The sequence below is a fragment of the Monodelphis domestica genome, chromosome 3 (assembly GCF_027887165.1).
Source record: "Monodelphis domestica isolate mMonDom1 chromosome 3, mMonDom1.pri, whole genome shotgun sequence".
NCBI classification, from domain to species: Eukaryota; Metazoa; Chordata; class Mammalia; order Didelphimorphia; family Didelphidae; genus Monodelphis; species Monodelphis domestica.
In genome coordinates this window covers 41,829,526-41,857,429 of record NC_077229.1, presented here as the reverse complement: position 1 = coordinate 41,857,429, position 27,904 = coordinate 41,829,526, and the positions used below count along the sequence as shown (strand labels likewise).

At 41.4% G+C, this 27,904-nt stretch overlaps 1 protein-coding gene across 9 annotated transcripts in view; it reads left to right on the top strand.

Moving 5' to 3' along the window:
* RPH3A (rabphilin 3A) overlaps nucleotides 1–27,904 on the top strand; it is a 344,277-nt gene that overhangs the window by 208,571 nt on the left and 107,802 nt on the right. For 8 of the 9 annotated variants that reach the window (XM_056821712.1, XM_056821714.1, XM_056821718.1 and 5 more), the window contains one exon: nucleotides 17,469–17,564. In XM_056821712.1, coding sequence (XP_056677690.1) covers nucleotides 17,488–17,564 — 77 coding nt within the window. In that variant the 5' untranslated portion in view covers nucleotides 17,469–17,487. Of the gene's footprint in view, nucleotides 1–2,865; nucleotides 3,146–17,468; nucleotides 17,565–27,904 lie in introns of those variants that run through there. The other variant, XM_056821715.1, reaches the window with a different exon arrangement.

The following is a 27,904-nucleotide window of genomic DNA, read 5'->3' as shown; positions in this document are numbered from 1 at the left end:
GGACCTGGGTTCAAATCTTGATTCTTCTACTTACTATCTTAGTGACTTTGGATCAGTCACATTACCTTTCTAGACTAGGTCTCCATCTCTTCTGTAAAAACTAGGAGATTGGTTCTAGAGCAGGGGTTTTTGTTTTTTAAAAATATTTTCATAGAGGCAGCTAGGTGGTTCAGTGGATTGAGAATTAGACCTAGAAATGGGAGGTCCTGGGTTCAAATATGGCATCAGACCATGGTCCCAGACTATGGGACATTGGGCAAGTCACTTAACTCCCATTGCCTGGTCCTTACTGCTTTTCTGCCTTGGAACCAGTATACAGTATTGATTTCAAGATGGAAGGTATAGCTTTAAAAGAATAAAGAAAAGAATGTAGTCAGACAGAGGGGGAAAGCTGGCTGGCCCAGGGGTGGTCCACAGTCCCAGCAGCCCTGTCCTGGTGCTGGGTATAATAATGGAGAAAGGGAAGGTATTTCTGAAAAATCCATCCCACCCCCACCTTTTCCACCTGATTAATTGCATTAAGCTTTTGTCAATAGAAAAATTCCCCAAGCGCCAGGCTGTGGCAGCTGGTGGAGGCGTCAGGCTTACTCAGGATTGAGGAAAGCTGCATTGCAGGGCTGAGCAGCTTGGACCAGGGAGCGTGGACCCTTGTGAGCATCCAGCCAACCGAGAGGCAGGGTGAGCTGGGCAGAGGTGGATGGATGCAGCAGCAGAGATGAGAAGCAGAAAACCTTGGAGTCTGGGAAGCATCTCAGATCAAGGAGAAGAGAGGGCTGGTCTCTAGTCTTGGCTCCCAGTGGGCACATGACCCTGCCTGTCTGAATCTCAGTTTCTCCATCTGTAAAATGGGGAGAACAATCAAGGAGGCAGCCTGGACGCAGTGGGAATTGAGCAGGATGGGGAGTCTCTTCCACTGGGTGATCTTGGTGAGGCTTTTTGGCCTTTTGGAACCTCAGTTTTCTTATCTGCAAATAGGATTGGACTCCTGGATTCCTATTGCCCGATGTCTGTGATCTTAGGGTTTTAATAATGGTGCTGCCTTAAATTAATGTTAATATGCATAAAGGCTGACAGATTGCTTTCACATGCTGCATCTCATTCTTTCCTTCCAACAGCTCTTAGGGATGAGAAGAGCAGGGATTATTATTCCTAAAGCAATATCATTGCTCCCATTTTGTAGATGAGGAAACTGAGATCCAGGGAGGTACAAATGACTTAACCAAAATCTTACTTACCCCCCAAAAACTTACCCCAAAGTGGAAGAACTGGAATTTGAGCCAAAGGAGGAGAGAGATGGGAATTGGCATTCATAAAAGTTCTATTAATGTGCTTTACAGATATTATTTCTTTTGGTATTTGCAACAACCCTACTAAATAGATGTTGTTATTATCTTTATTTTATATCGAGGAAATTGTGAATAAGGGGACCTATCCAGGGTCACTCACATAGCCACAAAATATCTGAGGCATGATTTGAACTCAGACCTTCCTGAGGTCTTATAGGTGGGCCATTCTATCTACTCTGCCACCTAGCTACCTGTCTATTATTCCACACTCCCTTTGAAATGAATGATGATGATAAATGTTGGTGGAGTTGCATTGAAACCATGGAACAAAGGGGTCTCTCTCCCATGGTCATCTTCTAGGTTTATCACGATCTAGGCCTTCTGGAGCTAAAAGTCTCCCTGACCCCTGAGTCACACTATTCCTGGATTCAGTCCTGAGAGCCAAAAAGTAGAAAAGATGGAATATTATGGGAGAGAGAGAAGTTTCCATTTCTTTTCTTTCTTTTCAAATCACACAGGGTAACTTTACCAAGCCAGGCATGGCAGCCAGGGAGGGCTCAAGCTCAGCCAGTTAATGGGAAAGTGGTCAGCATAGGCCTATTTAATTTGAGAACTGATATAGCCTTTCTCATCCCTTAGGGAGGAAAAATATATGATCAGGAGTCAGGGCAGAAGCTAAGATAATTAGGTTCCCTATCTGTGGGCCTCCTTGCCCCAAACTCCTGCCTCCTAGGAGTTCTCCACAGCCTCCTGTCTGAGCATTTTTCTAATGCCTCAGCTTCTCTTGTCTCCTGTTCTCTCTTCTCCAATTGCTTTTCTATATGAGAAGTGGGGCAGCTAGGTGTCACAGTGGTTAGAGTGCTGGTCCTGGAGTCAGGATGATCCTTCTTCTTGAGGTAAAATCTGGTCTCAGACACTTACTATGTGACCCTGGGCAAGTCACTTAACAGTTTACCTCAGTTTCTTCATCTGTAAAATGAGCTGGAGAAGGAAATGGTAAAACACTCCAGGGTCTTTGACAAGAAAACCCTAGATGTGGTCATGAAGAGTCAGATGCAATTGGAAAATGACTCAACAATATATGAGAGGCAATGATGCATAGTGGGCCAATAATGGGCCAAAGACTGTATTGATAGTGTTTTCCCTACACTAATGACATTACCAACCCCCTTATCCTAATATGTATACATCTCTCTTTCGCTTCATCTATCCATCTACCTATTCATCCATCCACCTATCTATCTGTTGCTTTGTCCATCCTTCCAAGTATTATCCATCCATCCATCCATCCATCCATCCATCCATCCACATCCATCCATCTATCTATCTATCTATCTATCTATCTATCTATCTATCTATCTATCTATCTATCTAATGCCTTTCCATCCAGATTCCTATCTATCTGTCTATCTATCTTTGTTGGTTCTTCAGAAGAAATGTAAACTCCCTTCTGAAAGGAAAGTTGATATAGTAATTTTTGTTTTTATTTCCTTAGCACATAATAGGCAATTAATAATTGCTTGTTGTTTGTCTGTCTGATTGATTAAGAGACAGTTATTGGAGGAAATTGACAGTTGGCTTTGTAGCCAGGAAGAGCTGAGTTCAATTCCAGCCTTCTTAGGCTTGACTTTCCTCCATGAACCTCACCATTCAACTACATTTGCCTACTTGATATTCCTCACACATTACCTACCATCTCCAGCCCCCAGACCTTTGCATCGACTCTCTTCAAGTTTTGGAATGGCCTCTTTCTTTACCTCCATCTCCTGACTTCCCTGTCTTCCTTCAAGATTCAACTCAAATTGCCACATCTGCAGGAGACCTTTCCAGGTCACAGTGTGATTACCTTCCATATAGAGGTACATATTTATTTCATGTTATTTTCTGTGTGTTCCTTGAGGGCAGGAAATGTATTTTTTGCCTTCCTTTGTATTCTTATGACTGAGCACAATACCTAGCACATAGTAAGCACTGACATGCTAGCTGTGTGACCTTAGACAAGTTTATTAAACTCTCGGGGCTCCAAGCAAATCTAAGATTCTATGTTGCTGAAAAGGTGCCTCTGTACCTACACTGGAGTACCTGGGAGGTCCTTACACCAATGAAATCACCAGTACAGTCCCTGTCCTATCTCTTGGTGATGAGTGTAATGGGTGAGAAATTTTCCTTACTGACATCACCTCCTCCAAGCGAAGCCCTGCCATGAGATCCCAGAAACCATCACAGGTTTAGAGCTGGAAGGATCCCCCTTTATTTTATATCAAGTCGAACTCTCTCACTTTTTATATGGGAAAACTGAAGACCAGGGAAGTTCAATGACTTGCCCTAGGTCACACAGGTAATAAGCACCAGAGGCAAGATTTGAACCCAGGTTCTCTGACTCTGGACCCAGGATTCCCCCCCTCCCCACCAAGGACACATGACTAGTAAGCAACAAATCTGGGAGTTCAGCTTACTGTTTCCTAACTCCAAATCTGATGCTCTCACCATTATTACAGACTGTCTCTTTGTCTGTGGATAAACCAGCCTGTGAATATGGAAAATTAAGCTAATGACTGTGGTTGGGGATGAGCAGTTCTCAGCCAAGGTCCTCCTCCCCCACCATATGGGCACCTCTTTACAAATCACTGGCATCCATAGCAGAGATGCTGAGACCCAAGCTCTGGCTTAGCATGTGCTGCAAAGAGAAGGAATTTAAGCTCCTTGGAAGGCAGCTGGCTGTCCAGCCCTGATCCATTACCTGGTGGGGCTCCAGGATGGTGCAGTGCTCAAGGTTTCCAGTAAGTTTCCATCTCGACTCGATGAATTCCCAAGCCAGTATATCCCCCCCATTCACACACACCCCAGCAGCTCTCCAGTGCAGCTTCTGTACCTTCCTCATCTCTTTCTTCCCCAACCTCCATCCCTTTCTCTCCCAGGATGGCTGAAAGGCACCTTGGCTTTTTTCACCCTGTTGCCTCTAGGATCAAATACAATCCCTCTGTTTGGTGTTCAAAGCCCTTCACAACACAATTCCAGATTGTCATTCTGATTCTTGTATCTCTGACCTTTAGACCACTCCTTGGTCTAAGCTATCTTTTGTTGGCCACCAGGATGAATCTTGCCAAAGGTTAGAATGGTGCCTCTGCTTCTTCTCTCATTCCCATTGCCTCAGTTGGTCTTTGTTGAGCCTTAAGTGTTTATTTCTTAGCCCTCCTATGAAAGGAGGTGGGATTTGAGAAGATCCCAATGATAAAACTATAAGAAATACAAGGAAGCATGGCAAAATGGGTAGAGTATAGGACTCAAGTCAGTAAAACCTGGGATCAAGCCTGACTGACACCTAGAAATAGCCAACTAGCTTAGAGAAGAAGCATTGGGACTAGAGTCAGGGGGACTTGAGTTCATCCTCAGTTATTTTCTAGTTGTGTGACCTCAGACGAGTCACAACCTCTGTTTGCCTCATTTTCCTCATATATAAAATGGGATTAATTATAACATCTACTTTATAGGATTGTTAGGAAGATCAAATCAGATAAAATTTGGAAAAAGCACTTAGTACAGTGCCTAGCACATAGTAGGCATTATGTAAATGCTTATTATCCTCTTCTCCCTTCTCTTCTCTTTTAGAAAGCATCATGTGATAACTAGGTATATGTGCCTGTAAATTGCTGAAGACTTGACTGAGCTCTATTGAGGCAGTGGGACTAGGGGAGGAGGAAAATGGTTTTGACTGTAGAAGGTTGAGGGGTTTGCTGCCCTGTGAAAGGCTGACTTTCTTAGGGGTGAGAATTTGTGTCTTACAATCATGGGACTGTAGATTTAGAGCTAAGAGACCCCAGAGTCTAACTAATATATTGCCCCCATTTTACAACTGGAAGCTAAAGTTAATCAAACTGCCCAAGGTCACTCCATCAGAGCTGGGGCTGATGGTGTGGGAAGGAGAGGAAGAGAAGCATTCTTTCCCTCTGCTTCCTTTTCCCTATCCACATGGATGCGGGGCAGTGATGGATATGGTTGAGGCACCATGTTGGGTAGAGGGTAGGAAATGTTGAACACACTGAATGGTCCCATCTTTGGCTCCAAATGGCTACTGCCCATGTAGTCGTAATTTATGCTGATAACAGTGGCAAGGACTGGTGTATAGATGTGTGTGCGTATACATATGTGTGTGTATGCCTATAGTATGCATGTGCAAAGGTAGAGGTGTGTGAGACATTTATGAATTATTTGCTTCTTCCAAGCATTCCATTCCAATGGACCAGGTCCCTCTCTGATTGCTGTCTTTTGCCAGATTCACCCATCCAGGCACTTATGGGTTAAGTTCTGAGGGAATGGAAGGCTGGATGGATGGCAGAAGGACCCAAAGCCCCATCTCCTGGGGATCTATTATTTATGGGAATGGAGTTAAGCTACTCTTTTCCTGAGCATCTCAAATTTCTTAGAATCAACATGCAGAGGAGCTGGCCTTGGTCTGAACCAGGCAGATGAGTTCTCTTCTTACTTCCAGAAAAAGAAATCTGTTCTAATAGGGAAAGTGGGAGACATGGGGATCTAGGTTCAAGTTCTGGCTACTTTGTAAGTTTGGAGAAGTCATTTGACCTCTACAAACTTCAGTTTTCCCAGGGCTTGGGTTATATGATTTCTAATAGAATCTCTTTCAGTACTGACACTTTATGAAGCAGCTAGGTGGCACAAGGAGAACTGAGTTCAAATCTATCTTCAGATATTCTTTCTTTTTTTAAACCCTTAATTTCTGTCTTGGAATTGGTTCCAAGGCAGAAGAGCAATAAGGGCTAGGCATCAGGGATTAAGTCACTTGCCCATAGTCACACAGCTGGAAAGTGTATGAGACCAGATTTGAACCCAGGTCCTTCTGACTCTAGAGGCCTGGCTCTCTATCCAATGAGCCATCTAGCTGCCCCTTCCCTCTCTTTCTTTATATCTTCTCTGTCATTCATAATTTTCTACTTGGAATTTTTTTTTTCCTGCTCTCAAGATCCTACTCAACTTGAGGTTCGATTTTCTTTCAGGAGTGACACCTATAACACCAGGATTGGATGAGACTTTTGAGCATAGAATGGTAGACCTGGGAGGGAGTTTAGAAAAGGGAATGGCACAAATGGGAGGGTCCTCAGAATGGAGAATGTCAAACTTGGGAGGGTCCTTAGGAAAGGGAAGGTTAGAGTTGGGAAAAAAACTTAGATCAGGGAATGTTAGGGATAGGAGGGGCCTTAGAACAGGGAATATCAGAGCTAGGAAGGACCTTAGAACAAAGAATGTCAGAGTTAGGAAGGACCTTAGAACAAAGAATGTCAGGGCTGGGAAGGACATTACAACAGAGAATTTTAACAAAGAATGTCAGAGCTGGGAAGGGCCTTAGAAGAGAGAATGCCAGAGCTGGGAAGGACCTTAGAAGAGAGAATTTCAGAGATGGAAAGGATCTTAGAACAGAGAATTTCAGAGCTGGGAAGGACCTTAGAACAGAGAATTGGGAAGGATCTTAGAACAGAGAATGTCAGAGCTGGGAAGGACCTTAGAATAGAGAATTTCAACAAAGAATGTCAGAGCTGGGAAGGACCTTAGAACAGAGAATGTCAGAGCTGGGAAGGACCTTAGAACAGAGAATGTCAGAGCTGGGAAGGACCTTAGAATAGAGAATTTCAACAAAGAATGTCAGAGCTGGGAAGGACCTTAGAACAGAGAATGTCAGAGCTGGGAAGGACCTTAGAACAGAGAATGTCAGAGCTGGGAAGGACCTTAGAATAGAGAATTGGGAAGGATCTTAGAACAGCGAATGTCAGAGCTGGGAAGGACCTTAGAACAGAGAATTGGGAAGGATCTTAGAACAGAGAATGTCAGAGCTGGGAAGGACCTTAGAATAGAGAATTTCAACAAAGAATGTCAGAGCTGGGAAGGACCTTAGAAGAGAGAATTGGGAAGAATCTTAGAACAGAGAATTGGGAAGGATCTTAGAACAGAGAATGTCAGAGTTGACAAGGACCTTAAAACAAAAAATATCAGCACTGGGAAGTACCATAGAATAGAGAATCTCAGAGCTAAAAGGAATATTAAAACACGTAGTGTTGGGATTTGGAGAACCCTTAGAACAAATAATATTAAGGCTGAGGGGGGCTTTAAAACAGAGAAAGGTGGCACAGGATGGAACCCTAGGGATTATTTCAACTATTGTCTTCATTTTATAGCTGAAGAACAAGTTCCCTCTGAGGAACAGGGAGAGGAAATGATTTGCTCAAGGTCACACAGTCAATTAGTAACAGGATCGGGTCTGGCACCAGGCCTCCACAGTCTCATCCTACTGTACACCATAAGCATTAGGCCAATGGTCCCTTTTCCGTCTGCTTTCACACAATGGCATTCTAGACCAATTAATTTTTGGGTAACAGATTAAGGCATATGGTCCCATTTCCCCCAAATGAGAGTGTCATGCTGAAGGCAGAGAGATGAACTAGCTGCCCTCTGATAGTCTATGCTACATGATCTCAGTGGCTGGAGCCAAGCTGGCTGTTGCTGAGTTCTAAGAGGGATGAATCTGCTGAAGTCTGAGCCTTGAGTGGCATCCAGACACCGTTAAGCTTAATGACTTATTTCAATGCCCTGGAGAAACTTAATCACATTTTCTTGTCGGGGGGCCAGAGAATATAAATCACTTCCTCTACCCTCAGCGCCCCCACCCCATTCACTCCCAGAGAACAGCTGCTGAGATAAGGTCAGCTGTAACAGACATAAAAACAAGTTTCCCCTTTATCAGAGAGGCCAGGCTCTTTGTTTAGCAATAATTGATTTGATTGTTCAGGGAGCCCAAGGGAGATGGGAGCAGTCTTGGCAGCATGTCTCTGCTGTGGTCCTGCTTGCTGATGTAGGGAGGGGCTCTGGCTCTCTCTGCAGGGTTCAGCCAGGTCCTGGCTTGCTGAGGACTCTGGGAGTGTGGATGGAGTCCCTTTCTCAGGGGGACCTTTCTTCCAGGGAGAATTCAGAGTCCTTGTAGCTTAATGGAAATAGAGTTGTCTGGAGTCAGGAGGGAAGTTGGATTCAAATTCTACTTCTGATCCTTTTGAATATTCACTGGTCCCTTCTGAGATTCCATTTCCTCACCAGTAAATGGAGAGGAGAGGCCGGGGGGCACAGTGGCACAGTAGTCAAATAAACAACATCTGGAGAGCTGAACACAGAATGGTCTCTGCCCTCAAGGGACCTCCATTCAAATGAGGAAGAAAATGTTGGCATACCCCTGAGGTGGTGTCAGTCAAGGCAGAATGGTGGTGAAGTTAGAAGTGATGAGCTTAACCTGGAAGGGGCATCTTGTTCCATGAAGTTGGCACATCAGTAGATGAGAAACCCAGTATCAGGGTGGCACGGTGGATAAAGTACCAGGCTTGGATTTGGGAGGACCTGGGTTCAAATGTAACCTTAGACACTTCCAAGCCATGTGACCCTGGGCAAATCCCTTAATCCCAATTGCCTAGCCCTTGCTCTCTGTTTTAGTTGTTACTAAGATGGAATGTAAGGACTTAAAAAAAGAGAAGCATAAACATCTCTGACACAAACCAGCTAGTCAAGCTATTAGTCCTCTTTGAGTTCCTGTTTCCTCATGTGTAAAAAAGGGGGAAGGATAATGGGATCCTCTGTGGTGGCAGATCCTCTTATCTGAACCTCACAAGTAGCTGATACTTTCCAGAATTCTAGTTATGGATTGCTATGGTGACTCTAGCCTTCTGGGAAGGCTGGCAAATGCTACAGTCTCCATACTTTGATTTTGCCAGAGGGCTATAGTACAATGGAAAGGGCATTGACTCTATAATCAAAGGACTTGGGTTCAAATGTTGTGTTTGATGCTTATGACTTGGGTGACCTTGGGCAAGTCACTTCATTTCCAGCAGCTTCAGATTTACTGTTGGCTACATGAGGTCAGGGTTGACTTTTGAAGGCATCTGAGGTCACTACCATCTCTAGAACTATGATCCAACAATTTGAACATAGACTTCTGTGCCCCATATTCTCCATTCTCTTCCTCATAGGGACACAAATATAAAGCTGGAAGGGATTGCCTAGTCCAGCTCCACACAATTTACAGATGAAGAAACTGAGGCTCCTAGAAGTTAAGTGACTTGGCCAAGGCTACAGAGGGCATAAGCTTCAGAGTAGGCTCTTGAACCCAAGTCCCACTGCCTCCAACTCATCTCCCTTACATCACTGTATCACCTCTTTCTCCCTTCTACTTCCTCTACCATTTTGCTTCCTGAAGGCATGTGAATTTCAAAAAAGTACATTAGGCTAAGGCAGGCATAAAGATCCTTTCTCCCCAATGGAAAAGCCAAACAAATAGAAAATGGCAGAAAAGATCCTTTATTGTAATTAATGCCAGCTCTCTCAGCCCAGCTTTTAACGCTTCCACCTCATTTATCTTATTAACTGTTTAGTTTCTTTAAATTAGTTTTGTTAATCGTTACTGAGTTTCAATTGCTTGTGCAGTGTTTGAATGCTTTGTTGAGGTCACACGCAGCTACAATCTCTTGGTCTTCCTTATGGTTTGAGCCAAGCTGGGTTGTCAATGTCAATTAATCAGAAATGCTAATTAATTGTCTATATGTGCCAGGCTCTGTGCTAGGCACTGAAAGTTCCCAAGACCACAATGAAATCAAGTCTTCCCTCCATCAAGGGAGCTTGTATTCTTCCATAGATATTCCATCAATATCCAGATGGGAAAGGGCTCCCAGGGGCCTCTGAATGATTCAGAGCCTGGCTGAAGGGAAGGGGAAGCCATAGAAACCGATCTAGATACAGATAGCAGGCTAGACCAGTAAGGGTAATAAGGGACAGGAGCATTAAGGGCTTTCTGGTTGAATATTTTAATCATTCTTAAATTTTTAAAAAATCATTAAAATTTTTAATCACTTAATTTTAAAAATTCTTTCCTGAAAGGGAGAGAAAGAGAATGTACCAAGTGGGAGGTAGAACTGGAAATTTGTGATGCTAGTGATTGGTCTTCAGTTCCTACCCCTCTCCCAAGGTTCTCCCCACCCCTATTCTTCCCTAGATAGCTGTCCTTCTGCAAGTGCTCCACCCCTGGTCTGGACAACACCTTCCACTATAAACTTTATTTTAGTAATTCAATTCAATTCAGCCAACATTTATTAAATTTCTTCCAATGTGTCAGGCAATCTGGAATAGTGGGTAGGGAGCCAGCCTCAGAGTCAGAAAGATTTGGTTTAACTTAACTCTGACACAAATGGGCTGTATGGCCCTGAGGCAAATCACAACCTCTCAGGGCTCAGAGAAAGTGCCAGCTCGAATTAGGAGAGGGAATTTCCTCACCCAGAAGTTTTCAGTAGCAGTGAAATCACAGGGCTAGTCCCTAGCTCTGTATACCAAGCTCTGGGCTTACAGAGACAGAGGTGAAACTGTCTCTGACCCCAAGGAACTTACATTCTACTTGGGAATAACAACATGTACTTAGAATATTAAATATAAAATACACACAAGGCAGTTTCTAAGAAGAGTTTATTTGATAGTACAAGAGGGGCTAGAGATGTACAGAACAAAATCATAAAATTTAGATGCAGGAGGGACCATCAAGATCAATGCCAATGGAAATCCAGAAAGGTATAGTGGAAAGAGTACTTTACTGTCAGGAGACCTGGGTTCAGATTACAGATCACTGAATTTGGAGTTAGAAGGAACCTTTGAGGTTATCTAGTCTAACCGTATCATTTTGCAGATGGGGAAACAGATCCTGGGAGATAGAATGACTGGACTAAGGCCACAGAGGTAGCAATCAGAAGAATTGGACTTCAAATCCAGGTCCCCAGCTCTAAATCCAGTTTCCTTAGCTCTGGCACTCTCTAGCTGTGTGACTCTGGGCCTTTTCCTTCTGAGCCTCAGTTTCATCATCTCTAAAATAGTGATAAGACAATACTTTGAGAGGAGTGTTGCAAGAAAAACTCTCTGAATCCCAGAATAGACTTAGAATCACAAACTCTCAAAAATGACCTCCTTATCTCACCATTTGTGGTCTGGAAGGAGATAATACCTCCCTCCCCCCATACCCCACCATGCTGCCCACCTATTTTTAAAGTAGAAAAGGACTTTTCTTTCTCCTTCTCTGGCATAAACCAGGCAAAGGGTGTCAAATCCTTATCATTCATAGTTTTAGGGAATCTTTGAGTTTCCTGGGTGGTTAGAGGGGCAGAGAACCCCTCCTTTGGATGGATCTGAGATTTAGTTCATAATAAACAATTTGAATTCTTTGCTTGAGTTGAAATCAAGAGATGTGAGAAGGTGATAATAAGGTGGATGACCTCAGTTCAGACAAGCATGGTTATCTAAGCAATGCAAAGAACCAAAATTCAGACAATCAGCACCACGGAGAGCACCCACCAGTGGAGCACTAGGCAGTGATGATGAACCTTTTAGAACCTGAGTTCCCAAACTGCAACCCTCATGCCACATGTGAGCCTCCCCCTTACCCCAGACAGGGAAGGGAGGAAGTAGTCCCATTGGGCTGCTGGGCAGAGGGGCAAGTGATAGGAAAAATGTCCTCAGGCATGGTGCCATAGGTTTGTCAACACAGGAAAGTTTCAAAAGGTTAGGAAGTGGTTTTTGTCTTCTGAGAGTTGTAGGGGATTTTAGAAGTCATTTAGCACAACCCTATTGTTTTATAGATAAGGAAACGAGGCCCAAAGAAATTATAGACTTTCTTTTTACTATATCACTGAGTCATTTTGGACCTTTGTTTCCTCATTTGTAAATTCAAAAGCTATAGGGCCTAAACTTAGAATGGAAATAGATAGTAGAGGCCACCTAATCCCCACTTCTTATTTAATAGAGTAGGAAACTGAATCCAAAAGAGGTCAAATGACTTGCCAAAAAGTCTTACAGGAATCCAGTGCCTGAGTTTGGATTTGAACCCAGGTTTTCTGACTCCAAAATCAATACAGTTCCACTGTACCATAGTAAAAGGTAAGCTCAGTGAGTTATATGAAGCAAAAGTTCCCCATTTTGCAAAAGGGTCCCTGAGCATTCCCACAAGCAGTGTGGACAACAGCCCTACAAGGTATTGATGGAAAAATTAACATCTGGACTCTCCTCCCCCTTTGAATCCAAATGTCTGGAGGAACCTTGTATACCTTGTTAAGTTACAAGACAGACAACTCTCCAGCAGATAACGGACCCCTCCTTGCATGTACCGAGATGCAGATTGTGCAGTCAGTGGGAGAGAGAGCCAGGTTTCCCTGGAGTGCTCATTGAACATGAGTTACTGGGCTTTGGCCAAGGAAAGCACAGCCTTGGATAACCAAGCAGACTTCTTTCAGATGACCCTCCTGTGGTCTGTCACAAAGTTAGCTCAGCCTGCAGAATGAACATAGCTGTCTACCTGAGCTGCTTTGCTGGGGCAAGAAGGGGGATGAGACTCCTTGGGAGCTAATGCAACTGGTGGCTGCAGGTTGTGCTGCGAAGTGTTTAACTTCCTCAGAATGAGACTGGAGATGCCGAGGACCTGAGGCTCCAGTTATGGCATCCAAGCTTCCCATGGAGTACTGTGGCTTTCTTCCTGGAGCCCTGCTGTTCCCTTAAGTGCATTGTAAAACCTCCAGCAGAACAACCTCAGTGAATAAGATTTAAATGCTTGCCATTTCTGTGGAAAGTAAATGGGCTTTAATTGGGGTTTTTCCAGTGGAAACAACAACCAGTCCATGAGCTTAGAGGTTAGGAAGGAGAGCTAGTTAAGTGAGTAATGCAGATGAATCTGGATCTGGCCATGTGAGAAGGTGTGAGAGGAGCAAAGCTGGCCCTGTGGACTCACAGCATCAGAGCTAGAAGGAATCTTTGAGATTATGTAGTCTACTCCTTCCACTTAAAAAAAGACAGATTGCTAGTGTGAAAAGTATGAAATATCCTTAAAAGAAGGTGCTGGTTCATTTTTATCTTCATATCTCCCATGGTTGATATAGAGCCTATTCCATAGAGGATACTTAAATGTTTTTTCATTCATTCATTCATTCTTGGATTCAACTCAATACTCTGGCCTGTCCGAGGCAGCTAGGTGTGGTGCCTTTTTTTTTTGAGCTGGGAATAAATAGAATGCTGGACCCAGGGTCAGGAAAACCTGTTTTATCTGGCCTAAAACACTATGATCCTAGGCAAGTCACTTGACCTCTGTTTACCTCAGTTTCCTCAACTGGAGATAATAATAGCATCTACCTCTCGGGGTTGTTGTGAGGATCAAATGAGATAATATTTGTAAAGTGCTTATTTAGCATAGTCCCTGGCACATAGTAGTTGCTTTATAAATAGATCCTTTGGGATCCTGATTGTTACCTATTATGATACCTATACCTGCCAGTTGTAAGCTCCCAGTTTAAGCATTTATCCAAGTCATTGGGTTTTTTTTTGTTTTGTTTTGTCTGGTCTGTTTTGGTTTAGACTGTACCTGTGATTTTACTGGTATAGGGAATACTCAATGAGTAACTTCCTCTGCTTGTGTAGGCTTCCAGCTTAGAGAGTTTCCTAGGGCACTGTGAGGTTGTGACTCACCCAGGGTCACAGAGCCAGTATTTTTAGAAATAGGGCTTAAATCCAGGTCTTCAAAAATGTTAAACAGCTCAAGGCATTCCACTAAGGCTTCTTCTTTCCACGTCATCATAGAATCACCTGACCAGTTATGAACCCGCTTCATTGAATTGTATAATTCACACTCCTCCATAAGGATAATATGAAATATTTATAAAGAAGTTTTGCTAAGCATCTAAGTAAATGAGATGCATGACATTTACCTTATCTACTAATTTAGATGTCAAATAAGGAAATGATGTTAGATCTGCTTGAAGTCATTGTGGCTCTTAACAATTATTGCTTCCTTTTGGAGATATTTGACAATATTGCCTTCTAGAGTTTTCTGAGGAACCTAAGTCAAGTGCCTTGGCCTTCACAGGTACTTCTGTTGGAACATGACGTATTTGTTTCCCACTATGGAAAATCAAGCAATAAAAACCATAAAGCTTATGGGGAAAGTGGAACTAGGGGAATGATGCTCAAAAACTCATTAGTGACACACAAAAAGATAACCTAATAAAAATGTAACATAGTTTTATATGTGTGAAATCATTAAGAAATACATAAATATTACAATAAAGGGTGGTCATATTGGAGGGCTTGGGCTGTTTCTCTGCCATTTTTGTCCTTCATATTCAAAGAGGACCAATGATGTGATGATGTTGGGTCAAAGTATGGTGTGTTTGGCTATGACTGATCAGTCCAACATGAGCTCAGAAAGCTCTACCAGAGGTCAGGCACCATTAGGCCATTTGAACATTTGGGATGGAGGTGTCTCTAGCTCTGTACATCTCCTACTTCCTTTTTGCTAGTCTATGCCTTATACTGCATGAGCAAGTTGGGCCAGGGCCAGCCAAATATTTTATTCTTGGAGTCAGAGGCCACATCAGAAGAAGATGAGAGTATGAATGGGTCCTTCTCTTCTTCTAGCTCCTACTGCTCCAGAAGATATATATTAAATATGGCTCTTTACTTTGACAAAGACTTGAAGTTTGTTTGTGGAAGCAAATGCTGGAAATTGCAACTTGAGAATTATTTGTGAAGTGATGCCATCTTCTCTGTTCTCACTCTTTCTCTTGGAAGAAATCTTGCAGAAGCAAACTCAAATTTTGAGATATGCTAAAAGTACTTCTCCAAGTCAAATCATATTGGAGCCAATTTGAATTTTTGAAACATATATTAGAATAGAACTGACTATAGTTGTTAGACTTTAATTCTTTATTTTTACAGATGAGAGAATTGTGTCTTAGAAAAGTAGTGTGATTTGCTCAAGGCTCTACAATTACTAACTAATCTAGAAAGACTCCCACAATTATAAAAAAGAATGCTGATTGTGCCAGGTATTTTCTACGTATTGAAATAAACCTCAGCATTTCATCACCACTACAGGAGTTGGGAGTTTATCCTGGAAACAACAGGGAGCCAGAGGGGGAACTTGAGCATGGGAGTAATGTGAACTGAGATGAATATAAGGACAAGTATGTGAATGATGGCCTTGGAGGATCTCCAGAGGCAAATGTAGTTATCTTATTTGGGGCCAGTGGTGCCCCCAAACTGACAATCACTCCACCCACTTTGTTGAGCCCAGAACAGGGCATTGTGTGTGAGATGCTAGGGTCTTTCCTAGTTAAGCAATGATGTTTGGCAAGGCGGGCCTTTGGGAGTCTTCCCAGGCTCTGCCAGAGGCTCTTGGCTGCCATACTTATGGCCTGACATTTTAGCCTCTCCTCAATCTGGCACCAACTTACATCTCCAGCTTTATGCCCTCTTCAACACACTTTGTAATCAAGGCAAATTGGGCTATATACTTTTCCCCAAGCATGTCTCACCCTCCTCTTCCTCTAAGCCTTGGCTTATACTACTCTTCCATCATGGAATGTCCTCATTACCTCCTTTAATGATCCCCCTCCTCATTTCGACTTGTTAAATTCTTACCAAAGTCTTTCAAGGTCCAGTTCAAATGCCACTTCCTCCAAGAAACCTTCTCTGATCTCATCATCCCCATAGGGAGTTCTCTGTCCTCTTGATACCCAAGCACATTTCATGACATTTTATGTTTTCTATTATTTCTATGATACAAGGATCTCCCAGTGGAAAACTTCCTCTACCAGTGCAGATGTCCAACTATTTTGAAAGTTATTGTCTTATAAAGTCACCCTAAGGGCAGCTGAGTAGCTCAGTAGATAGAGTACCAGACCTGGAGTCAGGAGGACCTGGGTTTAATTATGGCCTCAGACACTTTCTAGCTGTGTGACCTCAGGCAAGTTACTTAACCCCAATTGCCTAGCCCTTATTGCTCTTTTGTCTTAGAATTGATACTAAGACTGGGTAAGGGGAAAGAAAATGGGTAAGGGGAAAGAAAAAAGGAAGGAAGGAAGAAAGGGAAGGAAGGAAGGAGAAAAAAATAAAGAAAGCTGCCTGGGTACTAAGAGGGTTAAGTGACTTGCCCAGGCTCACAATGGCCACTAGGTGATAGAAGTAAGACTTGAACTTAGTCCCTTCTAACTTGGAGGCAACTTTATCCCCTAAAATGAACATTTTCATCATTTGGCAGATCCTAACTTTGATCAAAGTAATTTAGTTCCTTATTTTATCTTCCCACTAGATAGAAGCAATGATGCCCCATAAGGGCATTATTAGTGCCTTGTTTCCTTAATAGAACTTAAACCCCTTGAGGGAAGGTACAGGATTACTTTTATATTTTTATTCCCATTGCTTAAAATAATGCCTTGCACACAGCAGGTATAATGGATAGTGTGCCAGGTTCAGAGTTAGGAAGACTCATTTTCCTGAGTTCAAATATGACCTTAGATACTAGCTGTGTGACCCTGGACAAGTCATTTAACTATGTTTACCTCAGTTTCCTCATCGATCAAAGAAGCTGAAGAAGACAATGGCAAACCACTTCAGTATCTTAGTCAAGTAAACCCCAAATGGGATCACAAAAAATCAGATATGACTAAAAGCAACTGAACAGCAACAAATTAGTGTTTGTTGAATTGATTTGAATCCTATTTCTTTTCTTTTTTATACATAGTATGTAACATAACAACTATATAGAACACAGATGATTTATTATAAATATGTAATAAATTATAATAAATATGCTTATCTAAGAGAAACAAACTCTTACATTAGCTGTATACAAACATCAGACTCATTCTTTTTTCTCCCTCTCTCCCACTCTGCTCCCCTCCTCAAGAAGTCAGGTAAAATCATCTAGGTTGTACACATATAAGCCTATAATACACATTCCCCTGTTTGTCATGTTGTACAACAAGACCCATATTGCTTTTCTCTCCTCATAGATCCATTATTTATTATCGACCCATTATTCCAGTGGTTAGGGTATTTACCCTACTAATATAGATTACAACCTCCACAGTGCCTTCATAACCTGTATAATTTTTAGTTCTCTTTCCATAAAGCCTTTTTATAGGATTCATATGATACACTAGAAAAATATTTTCAGTTAATATTCAACTTTTTATAAGCAAAATTCCATAGATGCCTAGGAAATATTTGCTGAATGAATGAGTGAATGACTGAAAAAAGAAAGGCATGGATGAATGAATGAATCAATAACTTAGTGGATGATTACCTATTTTTTTCTCATGTGATCTCTTTCAGGAAGCCCCAGCATCTGGCTATGACAGACACAGTGTTTAGCAACAGTTCTGATCGCTGGATGTGCCCTAATGACAGATCCATGGCTCTCCACACAAGGTAAATCGCTGTTTGTGTCTGATTTGAATTTGGGGAGGGGGACAGAGATTTTTTCTTTAGAAAAAGGGGTTAAAGCTATTTCTCCCAGGGAAACACCCTTCAGAGTTTATACTGATAAGTGAGTCCTAGTTATACACTGGCTTCACTATCGGGGTCCTGAATTTTAATCCTGGGCTTCTAGTGAAAAGAGAGACCAGTATAGGAGAAAAAACCCTGCAGTGTGAGTTATGGCTTCTGGATTCTAGTCTTGCTACACAGATCTTGCTGAACTGGAAGGTTTAGTAAGGCTCCAAGGGAGGGCAAGTAGGATAGTAAAGGATCTTAAAGTCACATCATATGAGAATTTATTGAGGTACCTGGGGATGTTTAAAAGCCCTGGAGGAGAAAAGGATTGGGTAGTGTAGAGAGAACTTGACAGCCCCTTCAAGTGTTTCAAGGCCATCAAATGAAAGAGGAATGAGAATGTACTTGGTACCAGAGGGCAGAACTGGGAAAGGTATAGGGAATATAAAATATTCCTGTGCTTATAATTTGTTGGATAAAAAAGACACTTAATAAAGCTACAAACTGCCTTACATACTTGATTCACAAAAGGTGTGGCTTAGACATGTCAAAATAAAACAATTCCTGGAAAGATGTGAAAACAGAGATCCTTTTTCTTCAGTGACCCTCTGACTATCTCTACCAAGCAAGGAATGACACAAGATATTTATTTGCTTGATACATTTACTACTATTGTGGAGATCCACCACACAGAGCCCAAATATGAAAGGGCTATCATATAAATCAGGAATTTTTAACCTCTATTGTGCCACAGCCTATTCCCTACCCCTCCTTTGGCAGCCTATACCCATTTCTCCTTCTCAGCACTTAGCAAACTAGTGCTATGGTGAAGACAAGATACATATCATCCATCTTGTCCTGTTTGCTACTGGAGTTTTCTTAAGGATGTTTTCAGCCAGCCTGCAGAAGATGAATATAATATCCCCACACTTGCATTCAGCTACAAAAAGCTGTTATTTTTTTACCTTTCCAAAAATCTGAAGAACATTCAGTAAAGAAGAATGATAGCAGGAGAGTAGCTTGTCCCAGGATCACTTCTGTCTGAACCCAATTGGAAAAGATGAGGTTGAGATAATAACCACAATAATAGTACATCACAGTCATGTGGGAACAGGATGAAGTATATGTCGTCCCTAGCATCCTCTCTGCTACTGAAGCAGTCCCCTAAATGCTTTCGATGATTCTCCAAAAGGCCAGCTTGCATCCTAACACTTTTGGCCAAACAAATGTATGAATGAAGATTCTATGGAGTGGTTATTATTTGCAAAGCACTCTACTGAATGCTAGAGATTCAGATAGAAACATCAGATGGTCCCTGGTCTCAAGGCACTCACAATCTAACAAAGGAGCAATATATGTGGAAGGTTTTAGATGGAAGAGCCCCGGGGTCCTTAGGGCACAGAGACAGAGCAGATGGTGTTGCCTCTTCTTTGGTGTCTTTTCCACTGATAAAATCAAATCCATTTCTGATGTTGAATCATTTGACAACATCAAGGACTTTAGTGGCAAAAACTTCCTTTTCTGGGTCTTTGGTAGCTATGATTGTAGTATCTGTGGGAGCAGTTGCTAGGTTGCATCTCCACAGGGGCTGCTTTCTGGGATGATAACTGGGGGTACCAGGCTGGAAACATTGCTATTCCCAAACCTCTTGGCTTTAGGGTCCACAGGAACCATAAGTTCTCTATTAGGGTCCACAGATAACCACAGGTTCTTGGTACCAGCTGCCTTCTATGTCCCACTCTGAGGGTCCTGCTTTTGCAGCAAGACTGCCTCATCTTCCCAGTGAATGATAGTTGAATGGCTGTTGGTAGGGATGACTAGCCCTTCCTCCAAAGCAGCTGTCTCTCTAAACTAAGGCAGTAATGGTGAACCTTTCAGAGATGTGAGAAATGTCCTCAGGCACACATGGAAAGGGGGAGAAGAGCAGCCCAGCCCTATGTCCCTCTGGCTTTCTAGTAAGAAACTCTGGTGAACTCTGTGCTTGGGGAGAGGGTGGCAGCATGTGTGCCTACAGAGAGGGCTCTGGGTGCCCCTTCTGGCACATGTGCTATAGGTTCACTACCACAGCCCTAGAGGATATATATGAAGGCTGGGGCCAATGGTCTGATGAATATTACTCCCCAAGGACTCTTGTGCTTACCCACATGTTGGCGGCAGTTGGTAAACAGGTATTGCTGGTGTTTGTTGCCATGTCAAATTCATAAATTAAAAAAATATATATACATGCATGCATATAGGATATATGTATATGTATACATATATAAATATATATATTCACATACATATCCTTTAAAAAGCCAATCAGGTGGAGCAGTTAGGTGGTACAGTGGATAGTGCACCAGGCTTGATGTCCAGAGGACCTGGGTCAAATATGACCTCGGATACTTCTTTTTTAAAAATTTTAAACCCTTACCTTCTATCTTAGAATCAATACTATGTATTGGTTCCAAGGCAGAAGAGTGGTAAGGGCTAGGCAATGGGAGTCAAGTGACTTGCCCAGGGTCACACAGCCAGGAAGTGTCTGAGGCCAGATTTGAACCTAGGACATCCCATCTCTAGGCCTGGCTCTCAATCCACTGAGCCACTCAGCTGCCCCCTCAGAAACTTCTTAACTGTATGATCCTAGGCAAGTCACTTAATCCAATTTCTCAAGCTCTTACCTTTAGAGTCATTATTATGACAGAAAGTAAGGATTTTAATAAAAATTAAAAAGCCAATCAGGGAGAAAGAGAATGAGGAACAAAAACATTTTTGTGGTACCACCTCAAATGATAAATAATTCAGTTGGTATGGAGAAGGAAAACCATCTCAAAAGCAAATGTCCCAGAAAACCAAGATGGCCCTTCAACAATGTAGCACACGTTCAAATGAACAATGTTAACACTCTCTGGCACTCTATAATCTATGTCATAGCCTTCAAAAATGAAGCAAACAGAAGGACACTTGTTTGGTCTCTGCCGAACACTAAATTAAAGGATAACAGCAAGATAGCAATTTGTCCTACGTTGATTTCTATAATAATAATGGCAGTAATAGCATTCTTTGCCATTTATATGATGTTTTGGTAAATATTATTTCATTTGATTCTCACAACAACCCTGGATTATACCCATTTTACAGATGAAGCAACTGAGGCACAGAGAGATGGAGTGACATACTTGGAGTCATACAACTAAAAGATATGGAAGTCAGGATATGAAAGTAGGCTAAATCCAACTTCATTTTAGGGTTAGTTTTTGTTCAAAGTAAACTTCCCTCTGAAAGCAAAGTGGGTTTCTATAGCCTATATTAAAGTCTTATCTGATGTGAAGGGAACATCTCACCAGTTGAGAAATGTGTCTGTTAAATGGCCAGTTGTCCAAAGGGTAAATGGGGTTAAAGATGTATTTTGCTTTAATAAATGCCAACCAATTAAAATTCTATCCATCAGGATTGTGTTTAGCCAATATGAAACCTAACAATAATCCTTTTATATTGGGATTATTCACACAGTCCATGACCAGGTTCATGAATATGCTTCTGGGAGCCTACTGAAGATCTTGACATTCTAAATGCCTCCAGTCACCCTTGATTGCCATTACTTTTTCATCAGATATTAAAATTATTTTTCAATAGATGCTAATGGATAAATAATAGTCCTTCTGCATGATGCCAGAGTTGTTGCAGTGGTAATGGGCAATGCAGACATTTTAATGTCTTTCTCAAGCAAATTGAGAAATCCAGCTTTAATTAACATCCAGTTGGACACACTTATGGTTTACACAATTACCCAATGTGTTCATTTCTCTGCTGCTTTTGATCCAGCTTGTCTGACCCGGTGATCATTTCTGAGACTGACGGTTAAGAGCACAAAGAATCCCAGAATCTCAGGACTGGAAGGGCCCTTAGAGGTCATCCAGTCTAACCCATCCCTGGAGAAGTACTACTACAACATCCCCCAACATAGGGTCCTTCAGCCTTTGCCAAGAGACCTCCAGTGAGAGAGAACCCACTGCCTCCCTAGTCAGTCCATTCCACTTATGACTCATTCTCATTTGTAACAAGTTTTTTTATGCACAACAGTCTAAATTTGTGTCTTTGCAGTGATTTCATATTGCTTCTAGTCTTGCTTAGTGGATCCAAGTAGAATAAGTCTTTTTCCTTTTTCACATGACAAACCTTTAACCCCTTAAAGGCTGCTTTCATGTCCCTTATTGGCCAATTCTTCTTTTCTCTAGGCTAATTCTAATTACTTCACCCTTCATATGACCCAGTCTTGAGCCCCTTGACTATTCTAGTTGTACTTCTTTGGACAATCCCTTGCCATATATACCATATATACCATATATAGAACATTGGGTCTGGAGTCAGGAAGACCTGAGTTCAAATCTGGTCTCAGACACATTCTGGTTGTGTGATCCTAGGCAAGTCACTTAATTGCTGTTTGTCTCAGATTCCTTGACTGTAAAATGTGGATAGCAGTTGTACCTACCATCTCAGATTGTTATAAAGATCCAAATGATATTTGTAAAGTGCTCAACACAGTGCCTGACACAATAGTTGCTATATAAACACTGGGTGCTACTGCTCCTGATCATTATTATTTCAGTTTATCACTTTTTTTAAACTTTTACTCCCTGTATCACCTTAGGCAAGTCACTTGTCTCCTCTGGGCTGTTTTCCTCTTCTCTAAAATTGGGACATTGTAGCTGGTGATGTTCAAGGTCCCTTCTAGCTCAAAATATATGATCCTGGGATCTTTTCCAAAGCATTGACTCCCAGAACTGAGCATGATACTTTAGATGTGATCTGACTAAGGCATGGTACAACTCTTCCTTATCAGTCTGCCTTACTTTCCCTAGCTTCCTCCAAGCCTCAGCTATAAGCTTACCTTCTGCAGAGATTTCCCCCCATTTTTAGTCCTTCCTAATACCTCTCCTCGGAGAGTGCCTCCCATTTGTACTGTATATAGTTTGTAAGTACAATTATTTGTGAATTTTCTCCCCCACTAGAGTATAAACCTCTTGAGGGCAAAATTTTTACCCTCAAATTAGTCTCTCTTAATGCAGCCAACTCTCACCAAGAAGAGGGGGAAACATATTGCAAAGAAAACGAGCATTTCCAGGCTATGCTGACTCTGGGGACATCAAGAGTCAGCCTCTATCTATAATAAATCTACCTAGAAGCAACTAGGTAGCATTGTGGAAGAATGCCAGCCTGGGGTCAGGAGGACCTGAGTTCAAATCTGGCTTCAGACACTTCTTAGCTGTGACCTTGGTCAAGTCACTCAAACCCATTACTCAACCTTTACCACTCTTCTGTCTTGGAACTGATACTTAATATTGATTATAAGACAGAAGGTGAGAGATTACAAAAAGAGAAAAGAAAACCATCTGGTCTATTGCTATACACTAGAGAATCCCACCCCAAACTCATGTGCTCCATGTTGGGCACTGGTAACAAGAATGTAGATTGTTTCTAGGATGCTTGTGGGCTGTCTTTGTTCTCAAGTTATAACATCACAGAATATCAGGGTTCGAAGATTAAGCGAGAAGTCATCTCGTTTAACTCTTATTTCACAGGTTGGAAAATGAGAACCAGAACAAGGAAATCAGGTTGCTCAATTACCTGATACTAGAAAATTAGGATGACACCCGAATCCTCCTAAGACCTAACTGAGTGTTCTTTCCATTATATGACAGGTTACCTCTATCTTTAGAGTATGGACTACCAGAATTGGAGGACTGATCAGTATTGACTTATTTCTGTCTTTTACTAAAACCATCAGCAGCTGGCCATTGCAAAATGCTCCCCTGAGTTATTAGACTAAATTAATGAGCATGACAAAAACGATGCATTGTTGGAGCTGGCTGAAAAGTTTCACTAAAACCACTGGACTTGACATATCTGTGTAAATATGGTCTTGTTTTTGGTTCAGGAAGCAGGAAGTAGGTCACACTAAGTTGTACTTTGCGGTTGCTGTCATCAATCAGTATTACTATTTGAAGGCATTACAGTTGCGTTTCTTTTCTAACCCCGTTTCTTATTTCTTGTTCTTTTCTCCTGTTTCTTGCTTTCCCACAGTGAAAAAGAACAGTAAGTATTCTGTGACATTTACCTTGCTACTGCCTGCCTTTTGCCTGTTTTTTGATCAGTGTGGTATGCTTCTGCAGAGAGAAGACAGAGGTCAAGAAATAAGCAGTTACAAGAAAAAATAGATATTTGAAAAAGTTCCCAGGGACTTAAAGCCTTCAGAAAAGTTTCAAAAGATTTGGCACTTTCTTCCAAATTCTGGGGAGGGAGGCGGATGTGGGATGTGGAAGTGGGCTTAAGATTTAGTTCTTGATATTAACTTGGGCATGATTGGCAGCAAGTCTCCAAGCCTTGATTTCTTTAGCTTCACACCAGGAAAGCTGCCTGGGATAAAATAAATGCCAAGTAGAATAATTTCCCTTGGTAATAACAGGATGATGGGCATATGCCTAACAATGTAGTACGCTAAGCACATAATTTTCATCCCAGCTCAAAAGGTTATCTTGCTTTCCAATGGAAATGACTTAGAAGCAAAGGGCAGATGTGGGTAAGGGGTCAGTTTGAATGACCAAAATTATGAAAATGAAGTTGTTTTTGCACATACCTTTACTTCCAAAAAATGCAAAAGCCACATCTGGCCTCTATACTCATTATTTCTTTGAACTTCGGTGAGCCATCAATTCATTTACCTGGAACTTGGTTTCCCCATCTGTAAGATGAGAGGATTGCACTAGAAGATGTCTGAGGTCATTTTCTGTTCTAAAACTCTGCTCTTATGCTCTCTAATGATGATTATGGTAATTCATTTCAATTTAACACACATGTATTAAATACCTACTGTATACTAGGCCTTGTGGTATTATGGGAAACATGCTAGATTTAGAGTTAGATGCCTGGGATTTGAGCTCCAGCTTCATCCACTTGTTAACTGTCTGACTTCTCTAAGTTCTAGCATCCTCATTTGCACTGGGGGGAATGGATTTCCTGATTTCCTTCAGGACTCAGATCAAATGCTACTTTCTGCAGGGGGCCCCAACCTGATAGTACTTTCCTCTCTAAGGTTACCCTATATCTACTTTGTATACACCTTTAGTATTCCTGTATATGTACCTGTTGTCTTCTCCATCAGAAGATGTGGGTTCAAATACCAGTTTTGCTGCTACCTAAGAATGATATGGACAACTAGGTGACTCAGTGGATACACAGGTCTGGAGATGGGAGGTCCTGGGTTCAAATTTGGCCTCAGACACTTCTTAGCTGTATGACCCTGGGCAAGTTACTCAACCACCATGCCTAGCCCTTACTGCTCTTTTGTCTTGGAACCAATACACAGTATTGATTCTAAGTTAGGTAGGGTTTTTTTTTCTTTTTTTAAAGAAAGCAAGCTCCTTAATTTTTCTGAGTCTCAGGTTCTACATAATTTGCAAATCTTCTCTATCTTCCACACTAAACTGCCTGTGGTTTCTTTCTCTAATATAAATGGAAATACTTTTAAGATTGCAGAACCATCTATATGTTTAAGACATTATTCATGGAGGAATAGCTTCTCTAAATATATCATCAAGGTAGCTCATCAGGAGTCTACCTTAGCATACAGGAGAGCTTCCAATTCTTCAAGAAAATATTTATGCCCAAGGCATTGTTCTCATTTCTGGATATGCAGAGAAAAAGGCAAAACAGTCCATAGCTTTTTAAAATAATTAAGTGTATTTATTTAATTCATTAACAATATTTTTCCATGGTTACATGATTCATGTTCTTTTCTTCCCCCCCTCCTCCCCCCTGTTGTAGCCAAAGAGCTATTCCACTGGGTTTTACATGTATAAAGACCTATTTCTACATTATTGATATTTGTACTAGGGTGATCACTTAGAGTTTACATCCCCAATCATATCCCCATCAAACCATATGATCAAGCAATTGTTTTTCTTCTTCATTTTCGCTCCCACCATTCTTTCTCTGGAAGTGGTTAGCATATTTCTATTAACTCCCTCAGAATTGTCCTGGGTCATTGCATTGCTGTTAGTAGAGAAGTCCATTACATTTGATTGTGCCACAGTGTATCAGTCTCTGTGTACAATGTTCTCCTGGTTCTGCTCCTCTCACTCTGCATCCATTCCTGGAGGTCATTCCAGTTCACATGGAAATCCTCCAGTTCATTATTCCTTTGAGCACAATAGTATTCCATCACCAACAGATACCACAATTGGTTCAGCCATTCCCCAGTCAAAGGGCATCCCCTCATTTTCCATTTTTTTTTGCCACCACAAAGAATGCAGCTATAAATATTTTTGTACAAGTCTTTTTCCTTATTATCTCTTTGGGATATAAACCCAGCAGTGGTATGGCTGGATCAAAGGGCAGGCAGTCTTTTACTGCTCTTTGGGCGTAATTCCAAATTGCCTTCCAGAATGGTTGGATCAATTCACAACTCCACCAGCAATGCATTAGTATCCCAACTTTGCCACATCCCCTCCAGCATTCATTACTTTCCTTTGCTGTCATATTAGTCAATCTTCTAGGTGTGAGGTGGTACCTCAGAGTTGTTTTGATTGCATTCCTCTAATTATAAGAGATTTAGAACACTTTTTCATGTGCCTATTGATAGTTTTGATAGAATAGGCAATATGAAAATTTCCTATTCATGTCCTTGCCCATTTATCAATTGGGGAATGGCTTGATTTTTTATACAATTGATTTAGGTCCTTATAAATTTGGGTAATTAGACCTTTGTCAGAGGCTTTTGTTATAAAGATTTATCCCCCAATTTACTTCCCTTTTAATTTTGGTTGCATTGGTTTTGTTTGTGCAAAACCTTTTAAATTTAATGTAATCAAAATTATTCATTTTACTTTTTGTAATATTCTCTATCTCTTGCTTGGTCTTAAAATCTTTCCTTTCCAATAGATCTGACATATATACTATTCTATGTTCACCTAATTTACTTATAGTTTCCTTCTTCATATTTAAATCATTTGCCCATTCTGAATTAGTCCATAGCTTTGAGGAGGGCATTGTGTTGAATTGGAGGGATATAGCATTTATAGAGCTGTACATTCATGATAGACTGAGAGGAGGAAGGGAGAGAGACAGAGAGATAGGCAGAGGTAGAGAAATAGGTGGAGGCAGAGAGATAGAGAGACAGAGAAAAACCCTAATACCTGGAAAGTTCTTTCATAACGAAGGGGCACCTGATTTGGTCCTTAAAGAAAACAAGGAATCTTAATAGGGATGAAGAGGGAGTGCATTCCAGGCATAAGATTTTCCTTTGCAAAGGCACAGAGTAGGAGAGAGAATATTTCATTTAGATGTAATTATAGAGATTCATTCCTACTGCAATATTCTTATTTTTTCACTGCTGGGTAAATATTTCCAAATAAGTGAGCTTTTAATATGTTTGAAAATACAAAAACATTTTTTTAGTTTAAACATTTCTCATGAAAATCCATTTAAAAATTGTCATATATTCTTGCCTTCTCCCACCCAGAATATCAAACAAAATTTAATTTGTCCTTGATGCCCCAAGGCCATTATTTTGATCATGAGTTATTGTACAACCTTTAATCATAGTTAATATGTGTCAGAGGCAGGACCTGAATCCAAGTCTTCCTGACTCCAAGTCCAGACTTTATCCATTAGATATTACGCCTTTAGGTAACTCTCACATGCTTCCAAACAGCCTGGTGGAGAGATCACACATTGGACTTGGAGCTAGGACACCTGAGTTGAAGTCTTATCCCTCTAACTTACAGACATAATCCTGAACAAAGTCTTTGACCTATCTGGGCTTCTGTTTCCTCAGCTTTAAAATGGAGATAATATCTGTCCTAGTTACCTCACTGGGTAATCAAGGTTAAGTGACTTGTCCAGGGTCACACAGTCAGTAAGGAATGTGTCAGACATGCACTTTCACTCAAGTATTTCTTGCTTGGAATCTGGCTTTTAATCTAGTTCCCTTCTTGTGTTGGTAAGAAGTGAAGATAGAGGAAATGCCTTGAACTCAAGAAAACTAGAGTAGGAAGTCTAACCTCTGATACATATTCAATTTGTGATCATGCTCAATGAGGATAAAAATTACAAAAGAAATGATCATCTCTATGGGAGAGAAAGTTTCTATACTGAAAGTTTCCCATGCCAGTTAAGTCACAAGTCTCAACACCCTTCCCTCCTCCCCTCCGTAAACAGTGGGGGCAAAGTTTACTTTTTACAAGTGAACTCATTTGAGTCTCATAACAGTTCCATGAAGTTAAATAGTGTTGCTATTA